At 34.9% G+C, this 18,144-nt stretch overlaps 1 protein-coding gene across 1 annotated transcript; it reads right to left on the reverse strand.

The window, feature by feature from the left end:
• Positions 1 to 429: 429 nt before the first annotated feature.
• LOC120629395 lies at positions 430 to 12,493 on the reverse strand. Its single transcript, XM_039898329.1, has 12 exons — positions 12,401 to 12,493; positions 10,957 to 11,026; positions 9,574 to 9,667; positions 8,829 to 8,986; positions 8,109 to 8,261; positions 7,505 to 7,711; positions 6,467 to 6,769; positions 6,005 to 6,141; positions 5,560 to 5,705; positions 4,560 to 4,726; positions 1,378 to 1,529; positions 430 to 640 (listed from the first exon to the last, which is right to left on the reverse strand). Exons 1-12 carry the CDS (start codon positions 12,466 to 12,468, stop codon positions 490 to 492), a joined length of 1,806 nt encoding a protein of 601 aa, XP_039754263.1. The 5' UTR covers positions 12,469 to 12,493; the 3' UTR covers positions 430 to 489.
• Between the last annotated feature and the right edge of the window lie 5,651 nt (positions 12,494 to 18,144).

Below are 18,144 nucleotides of genomic sequence, written 5' to 3' on the forward strand. Positions count from 1 at the left end.
TTTATTACTACAATAATAAATTGTATGCGAATCATAGAAGTAGTATTTATATGTATACTGCAACTTAAACTAAACAGTTCCAAGACATATAATATAAAAAGTAGCCTTATATATTTGACGGCCGACTGGCGCAGTGGGCAGCGACCCTGCTTTCTGAGTCCTAGGCCGTGGGTTCGATTCCCACAACTGGAAAATGTTTGTGTGATGAACATGATTGTTTTTCAGTGTCTGGGTGTTTATCTGTATATTATAAGTATTTATATGTATTATATTTATAAAAATATTCAACAGCTATCTTAGTACCCATAACACAAGCTACGCTTACTTTGGGGCTAGATGGTGATGTGTGTAATGTCGTAACATATATATATATATTTAGAAGTTACCAGGTAGAACAGAAACTAAAACAAGAGATAGAATTCTGGCATTACATTTTATTTTGATTCAACATATTGTAAACCAATGATATTAACGAAAAAGCATCCGTGATCACATATCAAAATCTTGAAATCCAAGAGGATAGTGTTTCTTAGGAGCAACTCGCACTGGAGTCTGGCCACGTGGCATGATCGAAGCTCGTCGATTAGATGTAGGTTCAACAGGCTCCTCAGCACGTGTGCCAGGCATTACGGAGAATCGTCTAAAATATGAATTACTAGCTTCACCTGTGTTTGTATCGTTTATTAAAAAAAAAGCAAGAACCGCAATGAACTGCAAGAGATTTTTTAAGGGGGGCCACGGGGTAAGGACAAAATCTTATATCACAGTTTTATCCACACCGAGGTTAGTCGTGCGGATGGTAGTAATATGCATAATAGCTTTGGCAGGTGGAAAAGTAGTTTGGCAAGTGTTTTGTTAGTTAATATAATCGGTGGACAAGTAGTTTTGCAAGTGGTTTGGTAAAAATGCCTCTTTCTAGCTGTGCTGATACTTTTTCGTGAGTAAAATTATAGTTTTTATATTGTCGGGGAAGGGTTCTCCCGAATAAAAATATCATATCTACGAGTATATGAGGGCGCAACCAATCATTTGCATCTGTTTTGACTAGCCGTGCCCAAGCTATTCTTATCGTTATATAAAATGTTCATTTAGTATTAAACGAAAACGTTACTTGGGGTGCTTTTCTGCATCCTTTGTCCATTTCAATTTTCATTTAAACAAAGAAACAAGCACAAAAACGCCCACATTCATATTTATAACAACAGTATTGTTAGTGTGTTTTATTTTATTGTGGATAGTTTACGATATAAAATACAGTATTAACATCATACTGAGCCTCCAAAATTACTTCTAACCTGACTATAATATTGTACGAAAACATTTTATTTGACTTTAATTGAATTCATTAGAAGTCATGTTATTGATTACATTGATTACCTCGAAGCGGGTAAAACGGACATTCTTCGGAACAGATGCTCAGCAGCTTGGCGAAGGTCGTCGTCCTGCATAAGACTCACCATCGCTTTTTCTCGTTTCACCAGGATTGAATCATTCGATCCAACCTCACCCTCTAGTGATATATCGACGCACTAAAAATAATAATTCATTAGAGGACGTATAGATACAGTAGAAGCGAGTCGGAAGTTGTGCGCTCATTATATTATTCTTAGATCATCCAGTTTGCGTTTTCCCCGCATCCTATACAATATAGCTTTATAACATGAACAGAGAGCGACGTAGTGGGAATAACTCCATGAACTTTAATCTTCATCGTGTTTTGTACTTAATACCTGTAGGTAATAACATTATTAACCTAAAGTATAAATAGCGCAAGACGCAAAAATTGTAATTTTTTATCTTTTAGTTTAAATGAACGATTTCATCCACAAAGAATTTCTGATTTCGGGTTTCTCGCGAAGCTTACATACTTTCGTCATTAAAGCCCACCTGCTCAAAAAGTTTAGCTTTTTACGTAGTCAAAAGTACCCTAGACTCCTAGCAAAATTCTTTACCTACGTGTAAAAGTCCCGTATAAATTAGTACAGCTAAAAAACTTTTTTACGAATACCAGAGGCAACCGCACAAATATTCTTTTTTGGTTCATATAGGGTAGTTATAATTTCTTTTGTTTTGAAATTTACTTTCTTAAATTACTTTTATTAAAGTGAAAACATAAATAGAATAAGTATTTTTGTGAGGCGATGCACAGTCGTTCAGAGTAAGATTGATATTCCCTTTCATATTTCGTTTTTTTTTATTTTTTATTCTGTTTTTTTATTATTTTATAAATATTTGCTTCAATAAAATAAGTACCATTCTTTTACCCACATTATTAATCGATAATTGAAATATTTTTTGACGTGACAACGTCTTATAAATTGGTTTGCCGGGTGACACTTCAAGAAACTGCGTTACGCTCCGCTCACGTTATGCGCTCACAATGAGAGCGAGTGAGAGGCACGCGTCCCTTCCACTCGGGCATGGTTAGCCCGCCTAAGAGCGAGAGAGACAGACATAAAAAGTGAAAGGCACGCGTCCCTTTTTAGTAAACGCTGTTTCATTGTACGCAAATGTATTGCAAGTTATTGTATGTATATTTGTATATAAATACGTATGTATGTGTAAAAGTAAAAATAAAATTTTGTTAATATGAAATTCAGTGCGAGATTCTTTGTATAAATTAATGTTTTAAATATAATTCTTTGTATAAATAAATGTTTTAAATTGTTACTATTATTTCATCCTTCTTCCTACTATACGAATGAATATTCACATTAAAATTATTTTACCACTCAAAGTCGTTGTCACGTAAAACTTTCGCCCGTATACCGACTTTACAGGCAACCAATTTTTTTTTTAAATTCTAACGTTAGTTAATTATAAAATAATTAGCGGACCCCCGCGACTTCGTCCGCGTATGAGTCAATCGGGAAGCTAGAATTTATCTGATGCTAACATAATAATCATCGTGGGTAGCTATGTACCTACTATTTTACGTGATATTTCAGTTGATGCATACATACATACATACATACATACATACATACATACATACATACATACATACATACATACATACATACATACATACATACATACATACATACATACATACATACATACATACATACATCCTCAAAAACTCTCGCAATTTAAATATTAGTAGGATTACCATCCTTCGATCGTTGTCCCATATGCCTTGCGACTAACAGTTATTTGTGAAGAGTTATGTTCTTTATCTCCGACAATATTTATCAGATCCTTATTAAAATAAGTCCGTACATGCTTGATAGTATACACTTTCAAATAAAAAAAGAATTATTAAAATCGGTTCAAATTTAACGGAGCCATGAAGTAAAATTGATAAAAATTTTCATTCCATTTCCCCGAGGAAACGTATTGTATATCGGGATAAAAAGTAGCCTATATATTGACCCGAAATATTAACTACCACTATACCAAGTTTTATTTGAATCCGTTCAGTAGATTTCACGTGATGCCCGGACAGACAGACAGACAAAAATTAAATAAAAATCTGTTATGGACTCAGTATTGATAATAAAACATCCCCCGGTCACAGAAATCTTCCATTCCAGTTCCAGTTTTATTATAAGTATAGATTATGATACACAATAATTAATAAACGCAATATAAAATAATACAATTTATTATTAACACTCTATTGTAAATAGTAATATTAAATACACTCTACTAGTAGAGCCTGAAAACAATTTGAATCAGCTTTAAAAAAACAAAAATCTTCGTTTTTATTCACTTGGATGCCTAGCGAGGGCCTGCCTTTATTACTTCCTGTTGTACGTAGTCGTATTTTCAGCAATTCTAATAAAACATTCCCTTACTTTTATATTTTTTTTTAATTTTCGCAATAAACGATCACAATGGACAATTTTTTATCAAAGTTGCTGGTTTGGCTGTAGCCCTGTTATTAAGCCATAGTAAATGATATGTATAATTACAATGCAATGTAATTATGTACTTTAATATTTATTAATAAAAATTGATAACGATCAAGTATAAATATAAAATAATACGTTTTGTTTTGTTTAAGTATTTTCGCTAAAAGTTGAAAAATTTATTCCTTACATCACAAGGGGTGTCCTAGTTCGGGATTTCCACAAGTTTATTGAGCAAGTGGTTTAAAAATATCTATCGAAAGTTGATACGATATATCGATATACGGCGGACGCGTACGAAGCGCTTCGCATCTACGTTTCTGATCCGCACCGCTAGGATCTAGAACGCTCTTCCAGCTTCCATTTTCCCCAGTGCCTACAATATAAGTACCTTCAAATCAAGTGAATAGGCAAGCGCGCCCACCCTTAGGCTGCATCATTGCTTACCATCATGAGTGATTGCAGTCAAGCGCTCGTCTATAAACATTAAAAAAAAAAAAAGATCTGCACTGCAACTACTACCGTCAGCCGCGAAGACCAACACGTGTGCCCATCGTGGGGATTGCACCACGATGGGCAGACGTGTTGGTCATCGCGGCGTGTTATAAGCAAACCTTTCTATAGAGAAAGGGCTTTAGCTCATCAGTGGACTGCTATAGGCTATCGGTGATGCTGGTGAGGTATGTATTCGGCTTAAGCCAGTACCGTATCAAAAAATGCAGCCACATCCAGGTAGCCAAACAAGCGAGCCAGTGCCGCTCCTTCAATCAATTGTGCGCGACTTTCCGGACGGTTGTTCTGTAGCACATGACACCGTGCCAGAAGAAATGTTGCGTTGATACACCATGCGTGCAGCTTCGAGGATTTGGCCTCTGTAAATAGTAATTTTATTCGAAGTTATTATAGAAGGGTAAACCTACATATTTATTTACTTGAACATTGGCTTCCTCTTTCATAAAGGAGAAGAAGTTAGACCCCCAACGGCATAAATATAATTGTTAATAACTGGGTTCCCGCGTCGGGCAGGATTTTTTTTTTTTTTGTGTTCTGTCACGATAGTGAATGTTAAATTTTAAATTGCTTATGTTGACTGAGTTTCTTGCCACCTTTTTCTCAGACCAATGCGGTTCGGAAGGCAGATTCTACTGAGAAAAAGGCGGCGGAATAGTTACTGCCAAAAGTACATTATTAGAGAAAGCTTCTTTGAAATATTTAGTTATTAGTTTTGAATTTTAGTACTTAACAGTACTAACCCTGAGTTAAGTAATATGATTTATTTGCCCTGTGGCTCTGAAACTGTCAGTTTCTGGTATTATCATCAACATGAAGTGATGATCTTGAAATTTGCCAACTCGCATTAGGCAAACGTGATGGAAGTGAACTCTGAGAACGAGGCCTGTGCCAAGTCACTGACTTGTAGTCATTAATAGCAGTATGCTGAGGATGATGATGAACATGATGACGATGATCTACACCACTCAAAGTCAAAGTCAAAAATATCTTTATTCAAGTAGGCCCACAGGGGGCACTTTTGATGCGTACATAAGAACCACACGGTAGTGAGATGATGGCGATAACCACATTCGTTAACTGATTGAACACTGATTTGAACACCCAGTTATGATACTCGTCACGGGCGGTCGCGCGTTATACGCGAACTAGCTATATCTACTAGAAGTTAGTTTGAAAGGTTCAAAAGAATTACCAGATTGGCATTTTGCTGCATAAAACCGTGCTCTGTGCGCTTGCCTAGTATCAGCGTGCAGGCGCGCCAGCTCGTGTAGAACGTAGCAACGTTCGGGTGCACGTCCACTAAGAGTTAGGCTGCGTTCCAATGCACGGAGACGTCGTCTTGGAATGATAAGTTAGCTAAGCTCGTCAACCTGCTTAGCATCTTTATTTATTTATTTATACACTTTATTTGTACACCACAAATAGGAAAAAAAAACAATGGACACAACAAAAATAAACTTATGCCTGTATTAGAGGCCTGTGTCCAGCAATGAATGATTATATTGATGGTTATTACTTTATTTACCCTAATATCCATACTTTAGTTTTCATAATCTATCATTTTATTACTCCACTCGTACTGTTAGAATATTTTTGTTATATTAATATTACAAGGAGTTCGTCTATAAGTGACTCACTTGGCATCGCGAGGGGGTGCTGGGGGTCGCGTACGTAAAATTGAATCATGGCTGGGTTCACGCGATATTGGTATTCCCAACAGAATAAACGCTCTTTTCTCACGATCTGCCTCGCTCATTTCTGCTCGAACACGTTTCTGTGAATAAAATTCAGTTATAAAACGACAAAACTGCGGTAAGAGTTCGTCAGCAATATTTGAGAATAAGTTGGTTTCGGTGAAGATAACTTAAACTATCTCCTAATGATGTGCTACGGTGCTTATATTTGTTATTAATATCATGAACCTTTATTGATAACTAAGGAATTGTGGCTCCAATTCCTTAGCTATCAATAAAGGTTTCGAATTAAATGGAAATTAAAACAACATTTGATAATTAATTTAATATGAAATGTACAACTACCAAAATAACATCATCAATTAAGGTAAGTAATCCCTTAAGACATCTTGAAGTATTCATTACCTGATCTAAAAAAGCTTGAGCCACAATTTCATATAATTCTTGCAAAAACTTATCCTTGCCAGGCAGCATGTTGCCTTGTATTCTCGAGATCTGTTCCATACCAAACTCTGCTGCCTCTAAACACTTAATTGTATCATGTTTTTCATAAATTTCTTGTGCAGAGTTAACTAGACGGCGTGCGTCTGTTATGTGTTGTCGCTGGGCATTACCCACTCTTTGTTTACGAGCTCTTGACAGTCTTGCTCTTGCAGCAGCCTCAGATGCACGAGCCGCATAAAATGGGCGGCGTTCTCTGAGTACAGTCTGGTGAAAAATAATTCAAAATCATTAAGGGTGGCCGTATGTGGTTGTTTCGAGATTGCAAAAATTCCACTGGAATCATTCGTTTTCTCAGGCTCTAAAGTTATAATTATACGCAAGGTATCAAAATTATGTGGATAATATCATGAAGAATGGTTCTGCTGCTTAGCGTTTCTTTTACAATAATAAAACAAAGGTAAATCCGGTGCGAATAGTTCTCAGGCACTTAGCTGGAATCCTAGAGCGCATCGGGCCCAATGTTTTCACCAGTGCTAATTTTGGGCACCTAAGCGTGTAACATTTAATATTATACAATTAAAACATTAAATATTAGGTACACACCTAAAACTTTAGAAAGAGTCTAAAACTAGGTATTTGGAATCCAAATGTTTCGTAGTAAGTATATGTAACATTTTGATTTTTCAAGTGGCGATCAAATTTTAGAGGTATATAATATTATTATTAGCTGTTGCCCGCGTTGTTCAGACTTTTCAAAATCACAATCAAATAACGGTTTCTTACAATCCCCGTGGAAACCGTTTGCTTTCTGGAAAAAAAAGTAGCCTATGTCTCCGTCCTTTCAAATAACTCTTTGTCAAAATCAACTTCATTGCTTTCTTAATTAGGACGTAAAGTAATGACAAATAAATAAATAAAGAAACATATCCACTTTCGCATTTATAATATTATATTTCTTATCTTAATAGTCAAATTAATAAATTTTAATAAAGATTTTACAAGTCTCTTATCGATGTCAGCCAGTGCTTTATAGGATAGTTCTTGTAATTCGTGGGAACCCTGTTTATTGGCGGATTTAAGTCTTTCATCGTTACATAACGCTCGGAGAAAATATTTGTCATGGGCCATTTGCTCCAAATACTTCGAAGCCATTAGACGGGATGTATGTTCGGCCTTTTGCTTTTCCACCCGAGATATTTCTTGAGTCTGGAATAGTTTATATTATGCAGAAATTTCTTGTAAGCACAGTTAAGTTAAAATAACCCGAAATAATTAAAAGGAAACCCGAGGTATGACCGGACGAACTTCGTACGACCTAATATTATTTAAATTGTAACGATTCTTAAGCGATTATCAATTCAAACGCAATCTTATGAAATTAATCCTAATAGCAATTCCCACACTAAATAACCGGTTTAGTTTTTGCGACAGTTCCTTTGGCATTTAATTTTTTGCTATACCGTCGCGTCGTAATATTGAGATGATAAAACTAAACAAAATTGAAATCGTTCAAGCTATTCCAAGGTTTAGAGACTAACTTACTGTATTTAGTATTTTTACATAATTTTCAGAAAAGATAGGAAGGTAGATAGATATACATTACTTGGTGTGATGGTGTAGATTGAGCTTGCATCCGACTTCTTCGTTTTGGAGCTCTTGTGGCATCTACGGAATCTTCTCGCAAACCGATAAGTGGAAATATATTGATCATACGAGAGAGTACTTTGCCAGCACTATTTCCAGCGCATTCTCGAATCTAAACGAAAGGCGATTGGATCAGGACGATCCCTAAATTCTCAATGACACTGTATTCATAATACACTGTAATAATCGATACTGAAGTTTGTGATGTTACACGGATTAATTTTTTAAAGAGGTTTCAAAAGGCGAAATTCACATGAAATAACTTTTTTTAATTAACTTAACAACATTTATTAATGTATTTATGTTAAAATCATGCTCTTGTGTTACTTATTTAACAGCTAAGACACAGTACTCCAAAAAAAAAGCTAGAAACAGTAAAATTTCTAAATTTAAAATATAATGAAGAATTAATGAAACCACTAGCTGATACCCGCGACTTCATTCTTATTCTTTTCCATGTCAAAGGCTATGTATGCATGCCAAATTTAATTCAAATCCGTTCAGCCGTTTTTGCGTGATTGAGTAACAAACATCAACACTTTCACATTTATAATATTAATAAATATTAGTAGGATAGTAGGATCGGAAATTTTCAAATTATGCATACAAAAAGAGAACCATTAAACAATGTGGGTGGTAATTAGGCTAAGTATGGAACAGTTTAAATCAAAACTTGCACCGTTTCTTCGGCACATCTGGCACAGTCTGCGAAGTTCGGCGGCAGTCGTCTCTCGCGCTGGCCTCGATACGCCAGCACTAAAGCACGTTCAAAGGAGCATTTTTCATATTCCGTTTGTGCTCTTATTTGCATGGCCGTCAAGTTTTCTGGTTCCAGTTCTAAATGGAATTCGGGATGTTGAGGGTTAAACGTCATTTAAGTTTATAAAGAACTTTGTAAAAAAATCTTTCGGTGTAAATCCATTAAAGTTCAACGGACCCTCTTTATATATTCCTTCTCCTCCGATAGGATAAATATACCTTTGTATATTTATTCTGCTTCGTCAAATAAATAATATTCTAGTCTAAACTGTCGCTCCATACATCCCTATTTTATTTTTCTCGTAAACATTATTAGACTTGTGTAAAGATCAATTTCTGCAGTTGAAGATACAAGTATAATAGTGCGTAATTGGTTCTGCTTAAAAAATAACTAAAAAATCCCACTCAACGTATACAACTAGATGACGGTAATGCTACATAATCCTTTATGCAGGACTCAAGCGGCACAATACCGTGGTGCTTGGAACTCTTTACAAAAGAAGAAGTCCATTAGTTGACATGATGATGATGATGATAAATACTACATATGGCTCCCAGGCTCCCTTGGAACAGTTTCAGATTACTTATAAAAACTAAGGATAACCCGTGTAGTGAAGGTTCAAATTAGCTAGTAACTTCTAATGCAACAACATTGCAATTTATACCAGCAGCTTTTGCAGCATCTACCAATGCTTCGGTATAATAAGTAGACTTGGCTCGAGCTAAACTTCGTCCGAGTAGTGAACGGACGTCGGCATTCTGCGAACGAAGTTAACAATTATTTGAGGCTAATCCAGAATGGTGCCCGAACGGATTAACCGGGTACCGTACAAACATGTTAAAACTTAACCTAATGTTGCGACTTACTTTTTTATCTTTTTTCTTAACTTATCAATAACTAGCAATTACTAGCGACTATTTAACAATGCGAAACCGTTATTCCTGGAATGACAAAATTCCTATGTCCATATCCAGAGAGTAACTTCACCAAGATTAGTTTGCCGTGGAGCCGTGAATCGGTAATAACGGCTACCGTTTTAAATTCCGGGGCAACCACAACCCTGATGCTTTCCTGATGGTATATAAAAGTGCAAGTATCCTACATGCCTCATTTTTTTAACTCAGACGGGTGAGAAGCTTTGGATCTGGGTATATTGTATCAGGAGTCGTACACAGACGAAGACAAGGGTATATATAGACAAATATAATATTATGTTAATTTGCCATATCCGAGCACTTTAACGTACCTACTCTCATTTGACAGAGTATATAACTATATATAGTCCTCTAATACGTGCATTGTCACCTGATCATTATCAAAATAGAGTGGCTAATATCTCATTATGGACAGATCTACGTTATAGTATACGGTATACCTATTAGCATCCTTGGAAGATAATACGATAAGATAATGGTAATATTCTAAAATATGAAAGTTATGGGTTTATACTACACATCAGTAAACCTGCTTTAACATTATTGGGTGCTTGTGTACTATTTTTATGCAGCTATTCTTCCTTTACCATCACCGAAAATATCTAAATACTATAACATGCAACTGGCGATCAGTAAAGATCATTCATCATCGTAATAAATTAGACAAATTTATATTTTATCTATATAATAATACGTGAAGTAAAAACTTTATATTCGTATTTACGAAATCATTCCACGGACAGAGGAGTATGTATTTCCTACACTTATAGTTTACATAGAGAAGTTTGGCGAGTTATAAGTTATTTTAAACTATGCATAAAAATACATTAAATCAATAAAAAAAAAAAAAATATATATATATATAATTTTTTTTTATTATTACTACCATGTATTTGACACACACGTATAATGCATATATATACTCTTTTTCAGTAGTGAAAGGCAAATTATTATTGTATCGTTGGCTAAATCTGTGATTAAAGAAGTATATAGTTTGACAAAGGAAACCTAACAATGTTCTTATAATTTAAATTAATTAAGGTTGAATTTCAAGCACTAGGCGACCACTTATATCAATAATTCTAATTCACAACAAATAGGTAATGACATACATTCCAGCGAAGAGCTTCGTTGTAGGCTAAAATCGCTTTCTCAAATTGCTCCAAGCGTTGCAAGTAATTTCTGCGAAAATGGAAATTGTTATCTGCAATCTACTCGGCAATCCTGGGTCTTCACGATATATGTATAATATGATAAACTAGAACGAGTAAAAGCTGGCTTTGCGAAGGTTTTACTTCTTACCAATCTACATGATTACAAAATATTTTATCTTGAACCCTTTTATCTTTTAGTGGACCGATTAAAGTTGATATTTCTAGGTGTATGGATTCGATATGTGACTTTTATCATAATATGTTCGGTGATCTTTGAAGCTTAAAAATCTGTTAGTTCTGTTTTGTTCTTAAACTGTAAAAGCTCCACCTTTTCACACCAGTTGAAATTTTCAAAGAATTGTATTGATTTAAACGCCATTATAACATCAAATAATAAAAATAATTATTTTTTTGTGCATCACTAATAAGCCCAGTATAATAAGAGTAAAAACAATGCCAAAAGAAATGGATTCAAATTGGACTCCAAAATACTATTTTTGCAAGAATTTACATTTATTTTGAATCCATCCGTTCCATTAGTTCCAATTTACTGGTCACGAAGAGATTATTTTATTTATCTTAGGCCCTAAAAGAGGGTTTTTAAAAATAAATTTTATTTTTAGTTTAAAAGTATGTATCTATTCGGCAATCTACTATCCACCCTACTGGAAAATCCGCACCGCAAATGGAAAAAGCATTGAGCTGCTTGCAAGCCAAGGGAAATCTCTTTTAAATTAGGGCGTTCCATCTCAGGCTTCTTCTTTACTTACCATCTTGTAATCGTAGCCAAGCGTTAACTTCTTATCAATCGCTATCTTTATTTATGCCAGTTTTCAAATAAGTGCTGATATCCTAATGGTTAACACTTCACCCTCTCTTTCGGGAAGACCGTGTTCGATCTCCGTTCTTTAGAACTTTTTGGGATTATTTACGTTTTTAATTTCAGCAATTTAATATCACTTGCTTTAACGTTAAACTATCGTAAGAAAACAAGCATGCCGGGACTTCTCTGTAAGGTACACTGAAGGCATGTGAAGTCTAAGAATGCTAAACTGCGGCTTAAATAGTAAACCCTTCTTATTCTGAAGGAGATCCGTGTCCTAAACAGAGCCGGTAATATGTTGATAATGATGACGTCAAAAACTGGACTTAAAACGCCATGTCTACTTCGTACATTATGTTCTAAAGTTTTTCATTACAAAGTTATTGTTTGCTTTAGGGCTTTGGCCGAAGATGTAGGGAGCAACATTGAATAAAACGTTCTAAAACTAAGTATAAAGGGAAATATACTTTTTCTTTGTGTAGAGCTTAATAGACGAATAGTATTAGGTATTTTGCTCAATCAAAAATTTAAAGGGACTGGGGATTTTTTTTAAAATAACTAACTCAAAATTTAACTCACCCTCTTTCTCTATAAACTGCTACTACGTTGCATATTGGCTTTTCCGGAGGTAATAATTTCTTTCGCATATTTTAATATTTTTTTGACACGCAAATATTGTATTATTTATTTGTGGTTCAATAACAATGACCGATATAAATGATAAGAAATGTAATAAAACTAGTTGGCTTTTTCAAAAACATTTATTACACACTCACCATAGTTTATGTAATACCAAAGAAAAGTCTTGATAGTAAAGACTTTGTCTTGCCTTTGCCGAGTGCCTATTTTGAGACTTTCTCCCTATGTTTACTTATTCAATCGCGATAAAGTTAACTACAATTCGTATAGGATCAAATGAGCTTCATCTAGTTATAATACTAGTAAATGTATAAGAATCGTCACCTCTCCAATTTTTCATGACTTTGTTCACTATTTATGAGCCATATCAGTGAAAAAATTATATGCAGGGATTTAGGAATGCTAATTTAAATGTCCACGAATAGTGAGTGTAAACTTACAATTGTCACGCGTTTAAGTAGCGGTACAGCTTTTCGTGACAGCGATCGTGCGGAGAATTACTACAGCCATGCTTTTTTTTCCGCCAAGAAACATCTGTGTATTCCATGTTTAAGGGCACGGTTGATAGTTTAAGGCTTAAAACATGAGGCTTAATAGCTAGTTACGCCACACTGGATCCAGACCGAAACTTAATGGACCTGTAACTTGCATGTGCTTCATAGCGTTGCTCTGTTTATAACCAAATGGAAAAACTATCGCAAGTTTCCAATTTACTATCAGGTCGGTCATCTGCTCGGACTATCAATTATAAAAATAAAAATAAAAAATTTAGACGTAATAAACGCCCGGGACCGACGGATAATCTTGCTCTTCGAAGCTAGTCTATAAATTATAAAAATAAATAGACAACATTATTCAAATATTAAATATATTTTAAAGGCTTTTAAACATGAAAGCAACTCATATTTTGTGTTATTCCGCTATCATTTTCTTTACTCTTGCATGAACACAGCACACATTAATATGAATAATTTCTTTGGATGCATATAAATTTTCTTGCCTCAGTGAACTCGATGCTTGTGAGCGTTAAAAATATTATTGAATGAAAGCATTCAAGATAATTGAAAATCCTCCTTTGTTTAGATTCTGTTGTTGTTGTATGTTGTGTTTCATTTTACTAATAAAAAATACCTCATTCGATTGTATGGCCTCGTAAGTAGTAAGCATTATTACTAAGGAATAATAGTTTCTGGTTGGTTGATTCCCGGGCCGGGTCCAAAATTTAGAGCTTGATTTTTCTATAAATACTTTTTGCGTACGAGTCTAGAGTTAAATTCCTCTTAACCCCTGCCTTTAGTGGTCGTTATCACTAATATGTGATCATAATCTCTAAAACGAAACTGAACCAAGCATAGGAGACGAGGCCTGTGCACAACAGTAGGAAATTTCGGCTTTTAATCATCTTAACATCAATGAATGTCATTATCTCCATCTTAACAACCCATTAGCGGCCCACTACCGGGAACGGGTCTTCTCCCACAGTGAGAAGAGTATAACCTCTTCAGGCTTTAGGCAACCACGCTGGCCCAGTGCGGATTAATGGCACACACCTTTAGAACATTACGAAGTCCTCGGCATGCATGATTCCTCATAATGTTTTCTTTCACCGTTGAAGCAAGTGATGTAGCAAGTGGTGTGATGTACTTTAAACGAACATAACATGGAAAAGTTACTGTACGTGTGCGTATGGGTATCAGTGCGTGCTGGGATTCGAACTAGGAGCCCAAAAGTGAAGTCGTAGTCCTACCCACTGGGCAATCAATCAATCATCAATTTATGTATTCGCATATAAATAAAATGTAAAAGAAAAGAAAAATAATATTTTCCTGTTAAGACATTTAAATCTATTTATTGTTACATTGATTAAATTAATTTGTTATAAAAATTATATAAAAATAATCATGCAACGGCCTCTTTAAAATTTATTTTGTGACTCATCTTTGGCGTAGGCCTCCCCCAAGTATTTCAATGATACCGATCTCCGTACTTAGTTATCCAATCTGTGCCAATTTTCTGTGAAAATATCTCTCCACCTTTTCTTTAGTCGACCTTTTTTCCTTCTCCTGTCTCTAGGTATCTATTAAGTCGTTTAGAACATTTTGAGTTTTCTTTTGTACAAACATTACCATATCATATTCGTATATATGTAATAATGAAGATTATGAAATAATAAACATTTTACAACAAGTATGTACAATACTGTCAATGTATATACAATGTTCAACTAAGCTTTAAACTTACATGGGCTCTATTTATCGTTGATGGTGGAGCTAAGTGTTGTGAAATGCAATAAACTGTGGTCGGGAAACTGGAAGCAGTGTCAGTTTGGGTATATTAACAAGTTGGGAACGATGTGCCGTACTCTGTTGAAATAGGCCGAAGCATGGCACGAGTTTTAGTGAAATAGCAGCGTAATTACTCTCCACTGCATTATAAAGTTGCTTTGCTTTAATGTTCCCCACGGTTTCGCCTACATTATCAAATAATGTACGTAAAGTTATGGTTCATTGACCATAATTATACAATTTTATCATATATTTTTTAGTAAAAATAGGAACCTCAATTTTAATATGCCAATCAAAATATTTGCCAAAATAAAACGCATCTATAAAAAAAGACTAATAAGACACTTTCGCTTTCCCTCTAATTAAAACAGGTTTCATCATCAAATCAACCGATTGGCGTCCACTGCTGGACATTGGTCTTTTGTAGGGCGTTTCAAACTCCACGATTCTGGGCCGCTTGTATCCAGCGCCTCCCCGCGAATCTCTCGATGTCTGTCCATCTGGTTGGGGACCAACGCTGCTTATACCGGTGCGGGGTTGCCACTCCAACTCCTTGGAATCCCAACGTACATCGGTTCTCCGAGCTATGTGGCCCGCTAATTGCCACTTCAGCTTCGCGACTCGTTGAGCTATAAAGATTTTATCTCTCATTAAATCTTTATTACCTTCCTACCCGTTGAGGTTCGCAAATTTATGAAAAAAAAACATCGAACTCCGACTACCATAGCGCGCGCACGTACTATTCGTGAAAACAAAAACCATGGCCGTATAAGTTACAAAAATTGTATAAATTAATATCATTTCGCATAACGAAACTCATTGAATATTGTAGTGGTGAAGATATTGTTTCTAAGTGAAAATGAGTGACACGCTGGACCCGCGAAGGGGCACCGTGAGTTGATTTATTTTAATCCAGATTTGTCCTTCACGTGTTTTCCTAATCTTTATACATCTTTCTTTTTGAAAAATTTGATAGGCGTAGTATTGATAGGCGATCAATATATTATCTTCTAACTAAACTATGAGACTAAATAATATACTGTGAAGCCCAAAGTATATCGACATAAAATTGTCTTGATAATAGACTAAATAAAAAACAAATAAATAAGCTAAATAATTAAGCTAGATGGCGATGTTTTTATTGTCGTAGTATACGACAGTATAATATCACACATTAATATCTATAATAAACAGATATACATCCAGACACTAAAACTGATTGTTTTATCTGAAGAATAATATTTTTTTTCTAAAAATTAAAATTGGAAATCACATTTTAATTTTTTTTTTTTAAATAAATGCGTTATCGTGGCTTATTATTAGGAGACAGCTGGTATACGAACGAGAACGTTTTATGCTTCTGGCTTGGTTTAAAAATAGCGTTATTTGTCTATTCAGGGCAAAACAGAATTCGAATTGTGAGAAAATTATTAATATATAAACAAAAAATCAAATGAATCTTTCCTCTTTATACAACAACATTCTTTTATAAAAGAGGCACTGTATAATAATATCCTAGTGCTCTAGCTATTTATCCAAGAAAACTTTGCTTGGGCTATTATTATACCAAGTTACGAATAAATGGTTGAGAGGTACTCGAGTTCTGATCGGATCGGATGATTCTGGATCAAATATAACCGATTTACGGTAAAACAGATTCCAATTACCCCTTTTCTGTCACACGATATGTAGATACAGTACTCTTTACATTAACAAAAGTTTAAAAGAATATGTTTAAGACTACGTCGACAGGAAATTAAAGTTGGCGCCACAGACCGTATTCTTCGTAAAAACTTTGTATAAGCTTACGAGAGTTGAGTTCACGAGATTTTATACGGCATGTCAGGATATTGCAGGCTTGTTTAAACTTTTGCTTCTACCAATAAACACCGTGTTCTGTGTGTAGCATTGAGTGAAGGTACCTAAATATAAATATTAAGGTTATAAAAAGAAAAGGTCTCGGCTCGGTAGTCACGGATCATAAAATCCAAAATTAATCCTACTGGGTACCGAACCCAGGATTTTCTACTCTTACATGACCACAGCGCTTACCAATCCACTAGGTAGGTCTATGTATTAGCTATGGTTAAAAATTGGTTGTCTGTAAAGTCGGCTTACTGACCATAGTTGAACGTGACAACGTCGTAAGAAAATACTGATGGAATGCTTGCATTTTACAAAAGAAAATTTTAATTTTATTTGTTTGATAGATATTATGGTTGCTATAAACAATTGACACCACATTCACTTTTTACTGCACTTCATCCTTGCCGAAAACATGTAAATGTATTATTGTTTGAAGCTGTCCACGAGGACGCATCGCTCACTCAAGTAGGAGAGAGACAGATGTCGAACGCGAAGGCCGACTGTGCCTCTTTGTCGCTCGTTCCGCGCTCTCGCTTGCACTTCAAGCCTTGAATGGAACGCCTCAGAGCGAGGTAACGCCGCATACGTCAGTTTTTTCGTTCGTGCAGCCGAATCCATCGAATTATAAGACTTTGTCACGTCAAAATAGAGAATCGAACAGCCACACTTTCAAATTTATGATAATAATACTGATTCTATGGTTTTAATAACGTGACGATAATTTATATGCAATTGTGTTAGCAAACTTCTTGTGAAAAAAGGAAAAAATACATTTTAAAATATATTGCTATAAAGTTTAAAATATCAAAACTTAAAAGTTGATTTCAATTGTTTGTTAAACCTTGCTTTGTAAGTTATAGTTATGCTCAACCAGATTTTATATGATATGTTCATATTGATATTGAGGTACATGATATTTGTCTGGCGTGGCAGTGTTATGTCGAAAAAACTTTTAAACAATTCGAAAGAAATTCAATTTATCTTATCCATACTATTTGGCGAAAAAACCAATTCCTGTATTAGTCCGAATCAACTGTGTCCGAGATTGGAACGGAAGTAGAAATTCCCTGAGCAAATTTGTATTTAATTCGATCACGATCGAAAAAGCTTTTAGAGAAAATAAACACCTATTTTGTACTTGGCTGCAAAAACTTCGGAAAATTTTGTACTTTTTTAAACATTTCAATAAAAATGATAACATTCAATGCGAGCACGTTTTTAATTGTAACATTCCTTAGAATTTGTTTATGAGAAACACTCCCACGGCCAAAGATTCAATAGAAAATGTTATATAAAGTGTTTTACATACCCACGTAAGCCCTTCGAAACCGTAAAGGTGGTTACGTTTTTCATTTTCTCAGTAAATGAGGTCATTTGTACCGCACTTGAGGAAAAGCTGGCGCGTTTCAAAAAATATTTCAGTAAATATAAAATTCCGTACCGTTCGCGTACACCTACAACATGTTTTTCTTAATTAAAGCATTTTTGTTAAATTATATTACTGAACTTCTAGTTTCAACTAATTTTAATTTA

Source organism: Pararge aegeria, chromosome 14, assembly GCF_905163445.1.
Source record: "Pararge aegeria chromosome 14, ilParAegt1.1, whole genome shotgun sequence".
Classification (NCBI taxonomy): Eukaryota; Metazoa; Arthropoda; class Insecta; order Lepidoptera; family Nymphalidae; genus Pararge; species Pararge aegeria.

Bases quoted from the DNA above. Each gene is read 5' to 3' on its own strand.
- LOC120629395 (XM_039898329.1), bottom strand. From the start codon at position 12,468: ATGCGAAAGAAATTATTACCTCCGGAAAAGCCAATATGCAACGTAGTA. The intron at 4,727-5,559 runs GTAATTCTTTTG...TACTATTTACAG, and splicing joins TGCAGCAAAATGCCAATCTG to AGGCCAAATCCTCGAAGCTG. The intron at 641-1,377 runs GTAATCAATGTA...TTCATATTTTAG, and splicing joins TCCGTTTTACCCGCTTCGAG to ACGATTCTCCGTAATGCCTG.